Raw genomic sequence first — 17,966 nt, 5'->3', positions numbered from 1 at the left:
TCGGTTCATTATCTGCGAGGTATGCGCTAGCACACAGGCATCTCTCATTTACAACAGTGACACGCAGGTGTGAGGGTCAATGTTATTTAATGTTCTCATACACTGGGTTGAACATGGTTGCGTGACGTAATGGATTCTTCAGAAGTTGAGCAGCGTGGTGCCACGAGGTTTTTGACAGCTGAAGGTGTTTGCCAAAAATAAATTAGTCGCCGTATGGCTGCCGTGTACGTTGAACATTGCATTTTATTGGCCACTGTGAAGCGTTAGAGTAAACAGTTGAAAGAAGGACGGGTAAGTTGCAAAGACAATCCAAGACCCGGCCGAAGCCATCGTGCAATCACCCCCAACAAAATTGCAAAGGTTGACGAGCTGATGAGACAAGAACGGAGGATAAGCATCGATGAACTGGCAGAGTGTGTGAACATCAGTAACAGTTCGGTTCACGCCATAATTCGTGAAAATCTCTGTTATCGGCTCTTGTGTGCGCAATGAATGTTGTTGTTAATTTCCACTTCGTGCTGCAGTGAATTGTAGAATATGGTGACTTCTTTGGTAGTGCGATCATTGTAAACGTAATTATAACGAACAAGGAAGGGGGTGAGGTCTGGTGATGGGGCGTAGAACGGTGATTTGCCATAACAGCTTGCTCCTGTGCCAAGTCAAGGAAAATACCATCGTGGGCGGCAAAGGATATCGTACTGAGTCTGCAGTTGTATACATAAGATTGCACGTACGTAGCCATTCTGGAACTGGCCAAACAGCCGAATGAATGAATGAATGAATGAATGAATGAATGAATGAATGAATGAATGAATGAATGAATGAATGAATGAATGAATGAATGAATTCTAGTATTCTGTTGTCGGGGAGCGCGTTCCAAAGAGACAAACAAAGGTATACCGGTCGAAACCTTTATCATTGTCATCTGTGAAGTGGGTGTTCGAGTCAGCTGAATTTCTCAGGGTTCCTTCTGCTCAGTGCAACCGAGCTTCTCCGGAGTGAGCTCCCTGAGGGGAACCCCACTGAGTGCTTCGGGTGAGCCGCACTCCGGGTACGTCCAAGAGTCTGGGTAGGTGAGCAGGAACGACATCTTGCAGTCGCAGTGTACCGGATTTCCTGCAGAAAGTAATGAAAATATTCAGTGGAATCGCAGTGGTTGGAACACCTCACTCGCAACCAAAAAGTCGCATACAAGATATTTAAGTTCTTTACCTCTCACCAGGCACTCTGCGGTTCCAGTTTCGCCTCGTTTGGCGCCTCTTGAATAAAAGGAATGCCTGCCAGATAACGGGATTGGAGCCGCTAACCGATAACGGGATTGAATCCAGCTATATATATAGGTGGATTTTTGAAGCTTTATGTGATACCGCACCGCATTCGGCATCGATCCGCCCAGGTTGAGACGGAACAAGTTGTAATGTTTCATCGCAGGAGTACAATAAATCAGTTAAGCCATCCTCATCACCGTCATCATCGTCGTCATCGTGCCGTCGTCTAGCCGTTGTCGTCACACACACGCTCGCGTCACAGCTTCTCGTCACTACGCGCGTTTGTCACACCATCTGGTAACACTTCGTGGAACCTAAAACAATGCTAGATGTCTATCTATCTGCGAAATGCTTCGCATAACAACGATTACCCCAGTGTGTGGGATCTGCACGTTTAGTTTTTCTGTTTTTCTTTTTCTCTATACAGAATGGTTTTTGTACTAGACATACAGACCAATCAAACCAAGATGCTTGCACAATATTAGTAGAATATCCCTATTGAAAAATCCCGCGTGCCCCATATGCCCTGAATCCCACAATCCAGTATGATCCTATAGGATCCTGCAAGTATAAAAAGCTGTATGTTTCCATGTACGCCCATATGGTCATACAGGATTGTGGTACGGGGTATATGGGGGTAGTTGGGTAGTCATATTCATATCACATTATCACCATTGGAGTGACGAAGGTAAAGCAGCACATGCGCAATGAGGAGAATATGGGTTCGGTCTCCACCTGCAGCAAGTTGTCTGTTCCTCCTCTTTCATCTACCTTTACTTGATTATTTAATCATTTTAATTAAACATAACAATTAATTTTCATATGCTTTCTCTGGCTTCATTGTGTGTCACTTCGTATGGCTGCGACTAACAAAAAAACTTTGCCCTGCGGATTTTCCCTACTCTTCTCGCTTATCAACATTAAGTGTGCCTGGCCATGTGACTGGCAGCAAGTGCAAAGAGACACTGCTGCACGGACATCAAGACATATGGTGAAAACTAACTACTCACCTGACAGCACAACAGTCGTGTTGCTATTTTTTAGCGGTGCCAGGCTCTGCTCACTGAAGCTGCTTATGAGATTCTGACGGAGATTCACTTGTTTCAGGACGGGAAAGTCAGCGCCGAAGTCTTCTGGCAATGACATCAGAGAACTGTCCCTGCAAGACCGACAGGACTCCGTCAGCGGATGGCACGGCGTGTGGGAAACAAAACTGTGAGTAAACGCATTCCTCTGCAGTGGGCTTACACACTGGCTGTGGTCGCCACGAACGTGTGCCCGTGAGGAGACCAGTTAGGAACGTCAGAGGCATCACAGACACAGATGATGCAGTTTGTGCGGGAAAGAAATCGAGAAAGAAAAATTTTAACCGTTGTTTCGAATCTTGCCCTCTGGCATAGCCATCTTTTTGCCGCCGACCAAACGCTAAAGAATACCTTAAGATACAGTAAAACTTTATTGTTGCCTCCATACATACATATCAGTCTGCCGGTCAGCCTACGCAATGATGGTTTGAAGTCTAGTCAGGCGTAGTGTTTCCGTTTGGTGTGATTCACTTCATAATGGTGATCTCCTTACTCATGTGCCTTTTAAGACAACGGTAGTTCTTTTGGGACCATATAAACTAAAGTTTCACAACTACGCCGATATAAGGATATCGTCTTGTATCTGTATCTTGCTTATCCTTAGTAATTACGGGCACGCGCGCAGAAGTCGCCTCCGGTGATGGGGTATCCGCATTAAATGCCCTACTTAGTAATAATGAAGACCATGCCAGTAAAATTAAGGCGGCCACGGCGGAGCGTTCAGTTCTGTTGTATGCGGGACCAAATTTTCGCGACTTTCGGACCACTTGATGAAAAATCGCAGAAAGGACAGCACGTATACCGTAAGTGCGAATCGTTCGCGGCACCAGACTTTCTCGAGCTTTAGGCCATCCGCGAAAATGGCGAAACTTAGGTTCTCGCAAAAGTTATTCGCATTACACGCATAATTTGCTCCCGCCTCACACATCGGTGTCTGCATTCAAAGCACTGCAACGTTTTCCCACGCGCCGACCGTTGCGTTCCTATGGGAAACCAGCGCTGGCCAGGAGGCGCTCAGTTTTAGTGTGCAGCTGAAATATGCTGACACCATCCGGTAGGGAGGCTACGCATATAGCGCGGCATATTTAACGATAACAGACGCGCGCATGTGTCAACGTTTGCTCAGCCCGATGCGGCCAGCCAAGTTCTGTCCATGGCCGTGCGCGTCGCGTTGAGCTACGATACTACGAGATGCTACGTCCTAGCACGTCGGTTCCCTGTCATTTTCGGAGCCGTGAAAAGTGTGTCTCAAGACGATCGGCGAATTTGCTGACACGAAATTACTGCATGTGCTACTGGAAACTGTGTCTACCGCTCGTTAGGCTGTGTGTTACGGCGCTGCTGATGACACGCGAAGCTTCAGCGCTGGTTGCCCATATAGGGGCGGTACTCAACACATGTCAGTGCGCGATGCCGCCGCCTAGTTCACGTACCCGATGGTGAGCTTGCGCAGCCTGGGCGCGGGCCTTGGCAGCATGCTTCTGGTGAACCGGTCCAGCGTGCTACTCTGTATGCGAACGTTCTCCAGGTTCAGAAGCGAAGACAGCCAGTCGTCGTCGACGCTGCCCACTCCTGTGCGGACTATCACCACCTGAAAGATGCCAGCGCTAATTAAAGCATTTTGTTCCACCTGCAGCTTGCGGAACGCTGTGTGTGGATACCTTTTTGTTTGTATGTGTTGGCCTTTGTGTACCGTCAGCGTGAACTGTTAATATTGGCGAACCCACCGTAGCAACGTGATGCTGGACATTGAAATTGTTGGAAATGTTGGAAAGTGCTTGGAACGTGGTACGTTCGGAAATTTATGAACGGCTTAATTGATTCGGAGTTGGGAATATTCCCGTGTTAAAGGCCAAGATAGCGGCACCCATTTATGTAAGATGAATTTATATACGTCCAAGTAATAAGCTGACGCAATAGTTGGAGAGGCTGTACGTCTCGTACCAGCTTCGTTTCCGTCTCCAAAGCGGAGTTTACGTCGCAACTGGCGGAAGAAACATAAGTATTCTTTTTATTTACATCCTATCTTGAAGGTGCGTACAGAGGCAGCACGGGAGGTGTGGTAAAATGAAAACACCTGAGTTTCTCTCTTTATGCAAAAAAAGAAGAGAAAAAAATTTGCGCCTGGGAAATAGACTTTCGTGCTCTCACGGTCGCTAACACGGCATATTTGTGTGCTTAAACAATCGCGTGTATACCCCACTTCGTGTAGAAACTGTAGAAGTGACATATTAAGATGGTGTTCCATGAGCAAACGCACGTAGTCTTTAGTTTTTATGTTGTTGTGGGGTTACTACGTTTCCGCGAAAGCAAACGCTATTACTGCGTCTGCGCTGTTTTTCATATTAGTCTCAGTACAAATTTCTCTGACAAACTCTATTGTCGGCGCCAGAAAATGCTTCTTCAAGGGACGGAATTTCCGCGAATTCTGGGCACGTACAGACTGGCATACAGGTGATAGATAGATAGATAGATAGATGGATGGATGGATGGATGGATGGATGGATGGATGGATGGATGGATGGATGGATGGATGGATGGATGGATGGATGGACGGATGGACGGACGGACGGACGGACGGACGGACGGACGGACGGACGGACGGACGGACGGACGGACGTCGCCATAATGCCCTCTGGGCTCTGCTAATTGCGTGTGAACCCCTGCGCAGAAGCATTGCAGAAGCTGCCACGCGTGCATTTGTACAAAAGATACTAAACATGAAAAAACAAATGAAAAGAAAAAATCGAATGGTGGATGTTGTGATGTCATACTTAAGCAAAATACACTTTATTGCCTTATTAAGCAGGTGCGGTGAAAAGACCCTTAGATAAAGAATTGGTTGCGGCCTTCACTGAAGCACTGATAAAAACCGTGAGGCACCGTAAAGCCGCTGCGTTGCATGGTATCTGCTGTCAGGCGTTCAGTCTATATACATTCGTCTAGGCGACTACTGCTGTACTTCACTCACTCCGAAGCTGCGTGCTTAGACATAATAAACCGCTTTCCTCTTTTTTTTTTTTTCAGGGCGCGTAATTACAGTGCACCGAGAGTACATTACGCAGTCGCAGTTCTTCCCTTTTCAGCGCGCGAATACGAAATAGGTGTCGACGCCTTGAAATGTTGAAGTCGCACTGCCTTTTCCTTGTCGAAAGGGCCACCAGGAATGTGAATGTTTGAGTGGCAGATTTTTCTAATCCAGTCTAATCGGAATATTCGAAAAATAATTTGACTTCGAATATCGGCTCCAATTCCAAAGTATCCAAGAGCTCAACGGAGAAACATCCTTCACTAAGTAACTAAATGCAAGGAAAATCTGTACGTTTTACCTTCGAAACGTGTGCGCCTCTGTATTGGCTCAGTATTTCCAGTAGAGATGCAGCGTGTACTTTGAATGTGCATATTTATGACTCGTTTCCGTGTTTGCCACAAGAGCACGCAAAATACAGACATACACCAATTTGTCGTATATCCATTGCGCATAATCATTATAACGTCAGCGCATATGGGACAGCGACAAACAGAGAACAAAAGCACACGGGACAAGCACCGTCTGTCGCCGTCCCATTTGCGCTGTCGTTTTAACGAACCCCAACAACTCGCTCAATTTTACGCCGTGTGCTTCGATCGTGCACGTTTGAATATCAGTGAGACATCATTTGCACATGTTGTAGTATCAGTTTTATTGACTATGCAAGCATATGCAAGTCAAGTTCGTGGAATAGTTTTTCGTGATTATTGGGCGTGAGACCCGCATATTCCAAGATGTATATACATATTATAGCAATATATTTTTCTTTACAGACCAACAAACGCACCCTGAGGCTACCCAGCAGTGTGGTTTATTTTTAATTCGGTAGGCATCAACAACCGTTCTTATCCCCCACTATATGGCCACAGACGAATATTAAAAAAATGAATATCAAATTTTATCATTTTTTGTAGACGTGCCGGTTTAAAGATAATAAAACAGCGGTGAAGATAGTGTAATCAAACACTCAGCTTTCAGTATATATAGCGCATTGGAGCGAAAAGAAAGATTAGATAACATGGTACATATAGTCACACTCTGCCGTTCTGGGTGACAGAGGACGCCCCTGTCATAATGGATTAGCCTGTCGGCGTGTGAGCCGCTGAATTTAGCTAGCGGGCCACGCTAAACCGTCGCGTCGAGTCACGATTGAAATAGGGAAGACGTTCCCTTGCACCACTGCTAGCTCTCTCCTTAATTGAAAGTCGTATTATTAATAAGCATAACTCTGGGGCTTGCAAGAACGCGCTTGATTTTCGCCCCCCCCCCCTTACTTCTATTCTATTTATTCTATTATGTTCTATTTATTTAATTCTATTTATTAGCATCTCGTTGGCGTGCTTTCAGAAGCTAATTTGGTCTCGTTTCTGCGAAGCGCAGATTTTACCGTCCCTACTGCTCCATATCATGCATATTTTTTTGACAAAGACATTCTTTGAAAACTGGATAGTTATCGATATTTTATTGCATAGCTTAAGTCTTCTAAAATAAAGAAGGAATAACTTACACTAGTGCTCTTTTATGAGTCGGCACGCTGTCCCGGTTAGCGCGACTCTGAGAGTGCTAAAGTCTGTGCACGTCCAAATGTTTGTCGCTCGCTACTTCTATGTTTGTGACTGCGCACATAACCTGTCCCATACTAAGCTCGGGAGATATGTAGACAAGCTACCAAAATTTAAAACAAACAAACCAAGAGAGCAAGACTTGTAATGGGGAGGGATGCAGTGACTTTATATATTCGCTAGCAAGATCTGTGAACCATTAGAAGAAGAAAAAAAAACTATTCTTTTTTTCACAGTGTCAAGGCTGTGAGAACTATACTTCATCATGAAATAGATGTTTACTCGAACTGTGGTTCATATACAGTAACGACAGGTGGTAATGGACGAGTATGTTAGTAAATCCGCCCACCTTTATTTCGTTTAAATTCCGATCATTCATTTACAAGTAGAGATACTTGCTCTTGAAACCGCTGTCAAACGGAGCGTCTACAGCCTGCTGCAGTCTATGAATGTGAACACCTAACCAGTGCCCAATTAACCGTTGCTTCAGAAATATATAAGGTGACCAAATTTAAGCTTTAGAGATTTCTTAAAATTGGGCGATGAGAAGTACGTGAAGTTCACCTCTGCACATTAGTAATGGGGCCAGAAAGACTACAAAATTGAGATTATAATTGTCACCGTCAACCAACTTATTAATTTGTAGCACCATCGACGTCGACGAAGATAGGATTTTGCACGCCACAAATTAAGTTGGCTAATAAACGTTTTGTTGACTGCTGTAAGCCAGCATGCTTGTATTTGTAGTCGTATTCCTACACAATTCCATTTTGGTAGAATTCTTCTAGCACGCTCGTGTTCCGAGATACCCACCTACAAATTTTCATCTCAGTTCGTATGCATTACGCATGCAAGGCTATGACGATAGGCACAAAGCTCCTCCCCGATATGGAGTGGCTGTTGCATCGCACCCTGGCTGCATAACTTATTTAAAATTTTTTTTTTAGATTTTAAGGAATATGTCAAGCTAAATCATGATCATTCAGTAGATTTAAGCCTTGCTTGTTAATACCTCACTTGAAGGTTTCTTGTCAATATTCAGTCTCACGGTACTTTCTTGAGATAAGGGAAGAGATACAGGTGAAAACACGAGAACCTTTTGTCCTGGGCTTTTCCAATGTTTACTGCTGCTTGCCCAACCGATTTCTGGTGCGTTTTACGTAGCGCAGATGTCGTGACCATTCTTTGGTACTTGCTTTCAGGACGAGGGTTAGCTGCCACTTTGTTTAGCGTTTTAGCTACCCCTTGTGTGCCCTGTTACTTCCACAAAGTAGGCTTTTGGCTGACACCGAGTTAAAAATATATTTCATTTCAAATACTAACAGTCAGGCCATCCAATAAGAAAACTTGTATTATGTAAATGCCCTCCTCGATAGGCCATCGCCACGGGGATCGTATCGCTCCCCCGCCTATAGCTGTCATAAATTACAGGCTCCTTAAAAACTGTTACGTAAGAAAGGCTTTATGAGCAAGGGCCCAGATTTTCTCTGTAATTCCATGGCAACAGAAGTCAATAGCTCAAAAGTTGGTTTGTTATGTCCGCCATTTCGGTTACGCCGATTGCCGTAGTCGTCGTTATAGGGTCGTCTCTTTATCCTCGGCTTCCAACTGACCACAGGGCGAAGGTTGCTCACCAAACTTCGCCAACAGCAAAATATTGCCTACCACCATCACAGGTGTGGGATTCGAACTCGCGTACCAGTGACCATGGGCATGCATTTGGGAGCTGGACACGCTGGCCACTGTGATGGCGCTTGGTAATTGCGGAAAGGACCTTGCGCGCCTCGCAGGCTCTGAGAAATGCACATTACCATGCCACCTAGACAATACTATATAATGGATGACGATGACCTTGTGTGAATGTCAAATAACTTTTTTTTAAGGACGGTGATGTCCGCTGTGTGAATCTGCTGGCTATCGCAGTAAAATAAACTCACGGCCGATAGGAATTGCTGAATGCTGCTTAGTTTTCTTACGTTTAAGCACTCACTCCCGTCACCCAGTCCGCCGACTTTCCTACCTTGCGCAAACCCGCGGGCAGCTCGTTGAAGTCGCGCGTCAGGTTGAGGCCCGTCATCTCGAAGAAGACCAGCTCCTCGAGCCTCCCCAGCGGGCGCAGTGTGGCCCACGTGCTAGGCAGGGTGCTGCCGAGCGTGAAGGTGACCCGCTTGAGCGACGGCTCCAGGCCAGAGAAGAGGCTGCGGTTAGAGCCGGGCTCGAAGAACGATCCGAGGGTGACGTTGCTGAACTCCAGCATCGACGCCCGGTGCTCGCCCAGAAATCCTGCGAGAGAGTTGTTTGTGTCGGTTTGATCGCTTTGTGCTGGAGCGTTTGATATCCGTTCCAATGAGTTGATGTGCTTTCCGCATCCCTATCCCGGAAACGATTTGTAATCGACGTAGAATGCACATGGTTATACGACACGACAGTTACGGAAAGCTGGAATGTATGCGAAAATGTTCCAGTGGCGGTTGGTCAAAGGTTGCTCCATTAAGCTTCTGAGGCACCTGTTTCCCGTCCCCGTAATTTTTTCTCAACTCCCATAATTCGTCATATACACTGTCGTTGCTCAGTGGCAATGGCGTTTAACTGCCAAACACACCACATATGTGGCTCTATTAGCGGAGCAGCGGTCGCACTGCAGTTGCGCTGAATACAGAATCGGCCGTGTTTTTGGACTTAATGACCCCCTAAAGGAATACAGGTGGTCCAAGTTAATCAAGAGCTTTCTAATACTGCGCATGTGGTACGTGCGGCATAAATGCAAGGTTCCAAAGTACCATCAACTATAATTATCCTTCGTGCACTCAGGTTACCGGAGTCAAAGTGCAGGATTGAGCAAAAATTCATTGTGGTGATCGTTCTGTACTGATGCGCGGAGATTCTTGTCCAGAGCATTAAATATATGGAGTGATCATTTTTTAAGCTTTAGGGAATTTTTCAAAAATCACCTGTTGCAGATAACATAATTCCAGTACTTGACCTGGATAATTCAGAGAAGCGACATTACTTGCACGAGAAATCGAAACACATATCCACCTAGTTAACTAAATTCACTAATTAACTTCTTAATTACTTTACGGCACATATAGCAATTTACGAATTGTAGCCGGTGATTTTGCGAGGCATATTCACTCGGAATTAAGTTTCAGAATGACACCAGTTTGAAGATACGCGCCATGAAACTCGCCGTAAAAACGCACTTTTATTACACTTACTTTTTTTTTTAACAAAGCACTCTTTTATCCATTTAAGCACAAAAGTAACTGGAACACCCACGTATTTCGCCCCGCACTTTCGGAAATATCGCAAAAATTGGTGTCTTCCTGGAAATTAGAAATTAAATTCAAGCGTAGACTTCTTGCAAACTCACCGGCCACAGTTCGTAAATTGCAATGTGAAGTAAAGTAATTAAAGAATTTAGTTTGTGGATTTTTGTTAATTAGTTGATTATGTGTTTAGATTTCTCGTGCTAGCAATGCCTCTTTGAATAATCCAGCTCGAGGGCAAGAGTTGCGCTATCTGCCACAGGCGGTTAAAAAAAATTCCATAAAGCTTAAAAATGACCTCCCCGTATATGGTCGCTGTTGATATTGAGAACACAGGCGACGAGAGGAGCATGAAGCGTGCTCAGTGGACGCCTCTCTCAGTGACCTTGCAGTAGATTAAGTTTTCTTTTGTTTTACCTATGACGGCAGCAATGTTCCCTAATCGTCTCTCTTTTGCTTACGCGCATGTCGGTCAGGCCAGTAAGCGGCATCTGTGTATTCAGTTAACAGCCACAAGTGTTCGCGACTCACCTCAAGAGCATGGTACCCAGCACGATCACTCGCGAGCCAGACTACGAGGTCTCTCCGAAGGATGAGGACCTTACGGACCACAGACTATGATATGGCGTTCGCGAAGGTTACTACAAGTACCACAATGCGCCCTCTTTCTAGTTCTCAGAATCACCTTCCAGTGTGACCAATGTGTCCTTTTCTACATAATGCGGCGTATTGCAGAGTTCGCCTCGTGCAGAGGTAGCACCGCACGCTGTCTCTCAGGCACGTCATTGGTTGCAGTATGTGGAATGTCCTCTCATGGGTGCTGGCGCTATCACCTCAAACCCTATTCTTGCTGTAATTTTCTCTCGATGTTGCGGGATATCCCGTTCAGATATGCGGCCGCATCGCACACTCATCTCGCGTTTAGACATCACACGACAGAAACCATCGCGGTCGACAGTATAGGCGTTTGCCAAATAAGTCGACATGTACGCAGTCTTGCCGTACATATTTATTGGAATGTCTAACGGATCTTCTTTCTCCTTCAAAATTTTAGTGAGCCAGTGATAAAGCATCGGAATCTGCTCATTTTCTTAGTCTTCCAGAAAAAAAAAAAGATAGTGATATGTATTACTTTTTTAAAAATTGCTTACTTTTTCTACTACCATCTACGAAATGTACTACATTTTTAATAAGTAACTGCTAAGGCGCCATCACTTATTACTGTGCGCGAGCAACAAGCGATATGCACCTTTCTTTTTTTCGGGCTTAAGCTTAGTCCAAAACGCACTGAACACTTCAGGCTTCATGTACCTGATGTCACCCGAGGCCTTTCCAACGCAGCTTTGAAGTTCGGAACGAGGCGTCCTTTTAACAGTTATGGTGTTCGAGCTTCGTATTGTGCCGTGTGGTTTTTCAAATTGCTGAGCAAGCCAAAAAGTTTGCAGGCCACTGCATTGGAGGGGGTGGGGTAGCTAGAAGGGGAGGGGTGCCACTGCTTCGTGGATGGCACACTGTGGAACTAACAATAAATTTTGGATCCGTGTCGGCAAGAACTTCTATTAAAGTTCCTCTTTTGCCATCATAAAGTAATCTACTGATTTCTACTGATATTTCAAGCAAGAAGCTACTACTATTTTTTATGACTTGTGGCAACACTGCTTGTACGGCCTGTGAGCAAGTTAGAAACGTCTCCCTCTCTCTCTCTCCGAAGGATGAGGACCTTACGGATTACAGACTACGATAGACCCTTACAGAGTGGTCAAGCAGGCCTTCGCAGCCACTTCAGGTGATCGTAAAAAAAAAAAAAAACATTATATGGGAGGCGGCGATCTCCAAGCTGGACCTGGTTGACGAGAGCCAACTCGTCGCCCAGGACCGGCGGGCGGTCCAGGCCAGAGGGTTCCTGGAATAATGGACCCTCCTACCTCGATGACAAGTGGCTGTTTTAATAAACGCTTATTAATTCATTCATCGTCGAGAACCCTAGCTGCGCTAAGCAATTAATCAGATGTTTTATCTCTTGTGCAACATCACCCACTGGCCCTGCGTATAATCGGATGCAAGGACCGAGGTGGCCTTCCTGGGTACATTCAAATCCCTTACCTCTGTTTTCCCGTCTTTAAACAGCAAGGCGTGATTAGTTACTAGAATGCGAAAACACAAACAATGGCGCACGCGAGATGCATACCTGCGGGAATGTAATCCAGCTTGCTGTCCTTGAGGATGAACCAGAGGTCCGCCCCGGGTTCGGCTGCCTTCTTGAAGTGCTTCGCGAAGTCCTCCGCGCTGGTGAAGCCGGAGCACGTGTACTCGGGCACGAGCGCGTGCCGGCGCGTCGTGTCTTCGCACTTGGGCTCGTCGCACCTCACGCCGCGCAAGGCGCCCAAAGCTACGATGCAGCAGACGGCTGCACTAACGACCCTCGTCTCCATCTCTTGGTGCGTCTCGGCTATAGAAGGGACCGGAGCTTCAGCCTCTCGATGGTGTCTTCGCGGCACTTCCTGGCCCCGAGCTCGGAGTCGTTCAGATTCTCTCTACGGACGTCCGTGCTTCGCCGCGGTCGTCGCTGGTCGCCTTTGGTGTCAGGTCGAGAGAAAGAGGCCAGACAGGTGTGTGCGTGCGTGTGCGCGTCCTCCCCGGGCCGCCGTGATCGACACGAGGCGCCAGCATTTCGCGCCTATTAAGTGACGAGAAAGGGGTGGCCGGGTGCAAGCAGGAAGGCTCGCGTCTTCTTTAATGTTGGTGCTCTGTTGCAATAACCCAGCTGCCCGCCCATGTGGGCGGTTTTGCCAGGCGCCCTTGGTGTCGGCACGGTTCGCGAACTTACGCAAATGAGGCTTCTCTCGATTTGCTTAACTTTTTCTTTTTATTCGCGGAGCGCCGTACGGACACGCGTTATACAGGATCTCTTTCTTTCTTGCTGTGCGACGGAGGGACCTGACAGGAGGAGACCTTCATGGCGTGCGCATGCTTGAGCTGACGCGGTCGCTATAAATACGGAGGCCGCTTCCGTGTCGTCGTGGGCCATGTGCCACGTGGCCGTGTGTCGCCCGTCTCGTGTCCGACCATTTTGTGTTCTCGCTAACGCTTCGACATCGGCAATGATGCTCTCGGGCTCTATAACTTCCAAACAAGAAGCAGTATAGGGCGTACAACTTCTTAGATGCGAGCGTGTCACGATAAAGTTTAAGAGTGAAATACGAACAGTATAGGGTATAGCAATGACATAATGACTTATGAACGAGCGAGATGTAAAAAATCGCAGAAATTGTATCATGTGGTAATTATTAATATCAGCGCTGTCTACAGGACCGTAATTTATCGGAGAACAATTGTATGAACTTAAGGGCGATGTTGCAGAGTTGAGATGCGCCTTCGCGATACTGCTCGTCGCACTGAGCCACATAGAGCCACGGACACAATGGCGTCGTAACTGCGGAGTGAAGGGGGGGGGGGTGAGTGGCCGGCTCCCCGTTTACTGACTTCGGAATGGCTACTGTTGTTTTATATACTCAGCCAAGCAGCTAGCTCTGTGAGCAAGTGACTGCTCGCGCATCCCTTCATCCTCCAGGCGAGTTTCATATCACGAAATCAGTGTGAAGTTTGAATACAATCATATTTGCCGCCTCTTGTCTAGTCCAATTGTTTACAATGTATAGGTATAATGTAACGTTCATTCCAGAACAACGAATAAATAAACACTCGCGGATGTGATAGCTGGCGGCAGGCGGAACGGCGAGGCAGTTTTGAAGGAGACGGAGTGCTAGAGGTGAAGGAGTGGGACTAAAACTTTGCGGGATTTCCCACCCGTCATACCTCGTGGGTCAATTAAAGGAGCTCGGGGAGGAGGACATTGCGCCTACATCCTTGTACTCCGTGGGAGGAAACCGTACGCGGTTCATCATGTCGCCGGTGACGCAACCGCGAGAACGGTGAACGAGAATCGAGCGTTCGGAGAAGTTGGCTTGCGCTTGTGCAAGGTTAGCGACACGGACGTAACTTTCGACATCGGCAACCCCGGAGCCAGCCACAAGCCACATGACCACTATGCGGTCGTGCAGGAGATCCTTTTCGCCGAGCTTTGTACCGCGTGTTTCAGCGATGACGGCGAAAATCTTTGAAGGCAGTCCAGTAGAGATAGAAAAGTTCTTTTTCTCTTCTCTCTTGCCCGAGGTGGATGTTAATATGTACGTAATATGCACCAATGTCAGCCTAGTGACCTTAACCGAAAAAGAAGATATTTCGAGATTAGTTAGGGCGATCTTGCAATTGCGGAATCAATGACTGCTGGTGTTCAAGTTATAGCTGCTTATTTATATTCTCAGAATAACACCAGCTTTGAAATACTTGTCGCAGAAATGCTACGCTTTGGACAGATATCCTATGGCAGTAGGTTTAATATAGCTCTCTTGCGCACTGGAGACGCCGCGCATGGTCATTAAAAAAAGTCAGTGGAATGTTAAGTAAAATGTATTTTTTCCGATGGCTCGGCAGTGAAAGAGTGGTGCTTATTTCATAAGCTGGCACTAGGATCGGGCTTAATGTAATATATATACTCCGAGTTATCGCCCATCACTGCATGAGACAAAAGCAAGGTCAGTTTTTTTATGCGATGCATTATTACGATCGATCCACGAGTTCCTTCGTAATTTCGACCTAAGTGTCAAATAGCGAAATTCGGCTCTGCGTAATCAAACAATAAACCGCGACATAAAACCTGTAATTAAAACGTGATGGGCATGTTACCGCACACAGATATTTTAATGGAAGAGCCAATGATATTCAACCCCTTCTTTGATTTCTTATTTTGGGCTACACAATTTTGGAGCAACTGGGAATGTGCCACCGGATGTTCCGGCTTACAACCAGTGAGCGCATCTATTTTGCAGGGAGGCAGTTTATGGCTAGGGTTCCGCTGATTTGTCGTGACTGTCAACAAATCTGCGTGTGCAAAAGCTCGGCTCCCGTATTTGATGCAAAAGCGCTTCATTCTGTGCAAAAGCTTATACATCTCAACCTTGGATATGCATTTTTCAGTAGATTAGTTAATAGGCACCATTTTCAAGATAAGTAGACTCTAATGGGGGGGGGGGGGGGGGTAATCGTTTATTGTACAACCAGCACTTTATGATGGCCGGGCCTAAGCCTCCCATGAGGGGACGTCGAGGGCTTGCCTCGCCGCCGCCTCACGGGCGTACTGGGTCGCCCAGGTTTGGTCTTCGAGGGCGGAGCTCCGCAGAGCCTCATGCAACCTCCACGAGAGGGTCGTGGTGTTAGTCTGCGTGTACTGTGTTGGGCACTCCCACTCCCACAGCATCTGCGGAAGCGTAGCCAGGTGAATGCCACAGCACCGGCAGTTGGGGGTAGTGTAAACGTCTGGGAATATAAGGTGGAGGCGGGCGGGTGAAGGGTACGTGTTTGTTTGTAGCAGACGCATGGTGGTAGCCTGCGCCTGGCTGAACTTGGGGTGAGGTGGGGGGAAGGTTCGGCGACTGAGGTAAAAGGCCTTAACGAGGTCGTTATAAGTTGTCAGATTGTCCCTGGTGTCCAACTCATCTCCAGTGACTCCGGCGCGGTTGACTAGGCTTCGCGCAATGGAGTGGGTGACCTCGTTGAGATTGGGGAGGTATGAGTGGACACGGCCCGCATGGGCCGGGATCCATGTCAGGGAGATCATGCTGTCTTTAGAGTGTGGTGCCTGGCAGAGGATGCGAAGAGCTTGGGGAGAAATACGGCCTTTGCTGAAGTTAGTGACAACTGAGCGAGAGTCACACACGATGATGTGACAGGTGGGATCTAGAGAGGCCAGAGCGATGGCCACTTCTTCAGCCGTCTCGGCAGTGGGGGTAGTGACGCCAGAGGAGTGGTGTAGGACTCCATTGCGTGCGGCGACGGCCACAAATCGTGTGCCATGGGAATATTGGGCTGCATCAACGAATGTGACGCCAGGTACGTGAGCAAGGGCTTTTATGATAGCTCCGTCCCGAGCTTGGCGCTTGGCCCTGTTATATTCAGGGTGCATGTTTCTAGGGATAGGGTCTATGTAGATCCAGCTACTGATGTCAGTCGGGATCGATTGTTTGGGGCCTTGTGGCTGATGGTAAGTGAAGCCAAGCGTGGATAGTATAAAGCGCCCCGTTTCAGTAAGGGTGAGCCGTTCAAGCTAAGAACGTTGTTGTGCGTCAATGAATTCGGCAAGGGTGTTGTGAACTCCCAGTTGTTTGAAGAGTTCAGTGCTGGTGTAATGCGGGAGGCCAAGTGCTTGCTTGTAGACCCCTAAACAAGCTCGACTCTCAGGTAGATAATCTTTTTTTTTTCTTGCTTACGGGGGTATGAGCCATTGATTAAGGGGGTATGAGCCATTTGTTGTTTTACGCGACGGACAAATTTCTCGTTGGGACGGACAAATTTCTCGTTGTCCAGCTGCTGAGTAGAGCAGCTGGGCAAGTGGGCCGCATGATCAGCAGAGTTGCGCACAAGAGATACGGCATGAGAGAGGAAGATACCCTCAGGCTGGTCAACAGCCTGGTGGTCAGCCGGGTCACATACTCCCTGCCGTACCATGTAACCATCAAAGCCGAAAGAGAACAAGCCGAAGCAATCCTTCGGAAGGCATACAAAACAGCCCTTCATCTCCCAAGACTCACATCCAATGACAAGCTGATGCAACTGGGAATCAGCAACACGTTTGAAGAACTAAAAGAATGCCAGCTCAAGGCACAAGCGCGAAGGCTCAGTAACACAACAACAGGAAGGGCGCTCCTGACAAAGTTGGGTTGGGAAATAGAAAAACCGCAAAGTAGTAGGGCAATAATACCGGACCTGCTAAGGAAGAAACTACGTATACAACCTGTCCCCCGCAATATGGACCCCAATCTCCATACCAGCAGGCGACAGGCAAGGGCAGAATTCTACGAAAGAACGATGGGGCAGAGAGACAACACATTCTACACAGATGCTTCCCTCTATCCAAAAGAACACAGGAAACACGCAGTAGCGGTAGTAGCTAATAATAAAAGCAAACTAATCACGAGTCTCACGGCAGCGGTATCAGACGTAACCGAAGCAGAGGAAATAGCTGTTGCACTGGCAGCAGAGGAAGGATACAGGATAGGAAAATCCCTCAACATCCTAACAGACTCACAAGAGGCGTGCCGAAACTATATCAGGGGTAGAATAAGCAGCACGGCACTCAAGATCCTTAGTAGAGTACCGCTCTATGAAGGACAACCTACACACAACATAATCTGGATACCAAGCCATGCAGGGATTGAGGGCAATGAAGGGGCGGACAGCTTAGCTCGAGGCTTCACCATCCGAGCGGGCACCTCAGTCCCCCCGGGAGAGCCTCAGATTACTTGCGGGGACAGTTTTTCAGAGCTGCTAAACCTATATAGGGGGCGAAGATTCCAATACCCCCCACCACACAAAGCGTTGACGAAGGAGGAAGCCGCAGGATGGCGTAGACTGCAGACGGGTTCCTTTCCAAATCTTTACGTACTAAGCAGGATGTTCCCCACACAATATTGCGCCGTATGCCCGTGGTGCGGAGCAAGGCCAACACTATATCACATCACATGGGAATGCGAGAGAAACAAGACATTCCACAAAAATACAACACCAAATGCGGAGCAATGGGAGAGCCGGCTCACCAGCTGCGAGCTAGGGGTCCAAAAGGGCCCTCATAACACACGCAAGCGAGGTGGCCCGACTCAGTGGTGCCCTGGACTAGGGGCCCACCCAAGGCTGAA

General features: G+C 47.4%; 1 protein-coding gene across 1 annotated transcript; it reads right to left on the bottom strand.

Moving 5' to 3' along the window:
* Positions 1–68: 68 nt before the first annotated feature.
* LOC126531354 (toll-like receptor 2) lies at positions 69–13,238 on the bottom strand. Its single transcript, XM_050178856.3, has 5 exons — positions 12,404–13,238; positions 8,967–9,229; positions 3,787–3,944; positions 2,279–2,427; positions 69–1,116 (listed from the first exon to the last, which is right to left on the bottom strand). The coding sequence occupies exons 1-5, from the start codon at positions 12,645–12,647 to the stop codon at positions 959–961; spliced, it is 972 nt and encodes a 323-aa protein (XP_050034813.1). The 5' UTR covers positions 12,648–13,238; the 3' UTR covers positions 69–958.
* Between the last annotated feature and the right edge of the window lie 4,728 nt (positions 13,239–17,966).

The sequence above is a fragment of the Dermacentor andersoni genome, chromosome 5 (genome assembly GCF_023375885.2).
Source record: "Dermacentor andersoni chromosome 5, qqDerAnde1_hic_scaffold, whole genome shotgun sequence".
NCBI classification, from domain to species: domain Eukaryota; kingdom Metazoa; phylum Arthropoda; class Arachnida; order Ixodida; family Ixodidae; genus Dermacentor; species Dermacentor andersoni.
The sequence above is the reverse complement of the archived record's forward strand: the minus strand, read 5'-3'. Positions and strand labels throughout refer to the sequence as shown.

Bases quoted from the DNA above. Each gene is read 5' to 3' on its own strand.
- LOC126531354 (XM_050178856.3), bottom strand. From the start codon at position 12,647: ATGGAGACGAGGGTCGTTAGTGCAGCCGTCTGCTGCATCGTAGCTTTG. The intron at 3,945-8,966 runs GTAGGAAAGTCG...GGCATCTTTCAG, and splicing joins TGCCCGCGGGTTTGCGCAAG to GTGGTGATAGTCCGCACAGG. The intron at 2,428-3,786 runs GTACGTGAACTA...TCGGTCTTGCAG, and splicing joins CTGCGCAAGCTCACCATCGG to GGACAGTTCTCTGATGTCAT.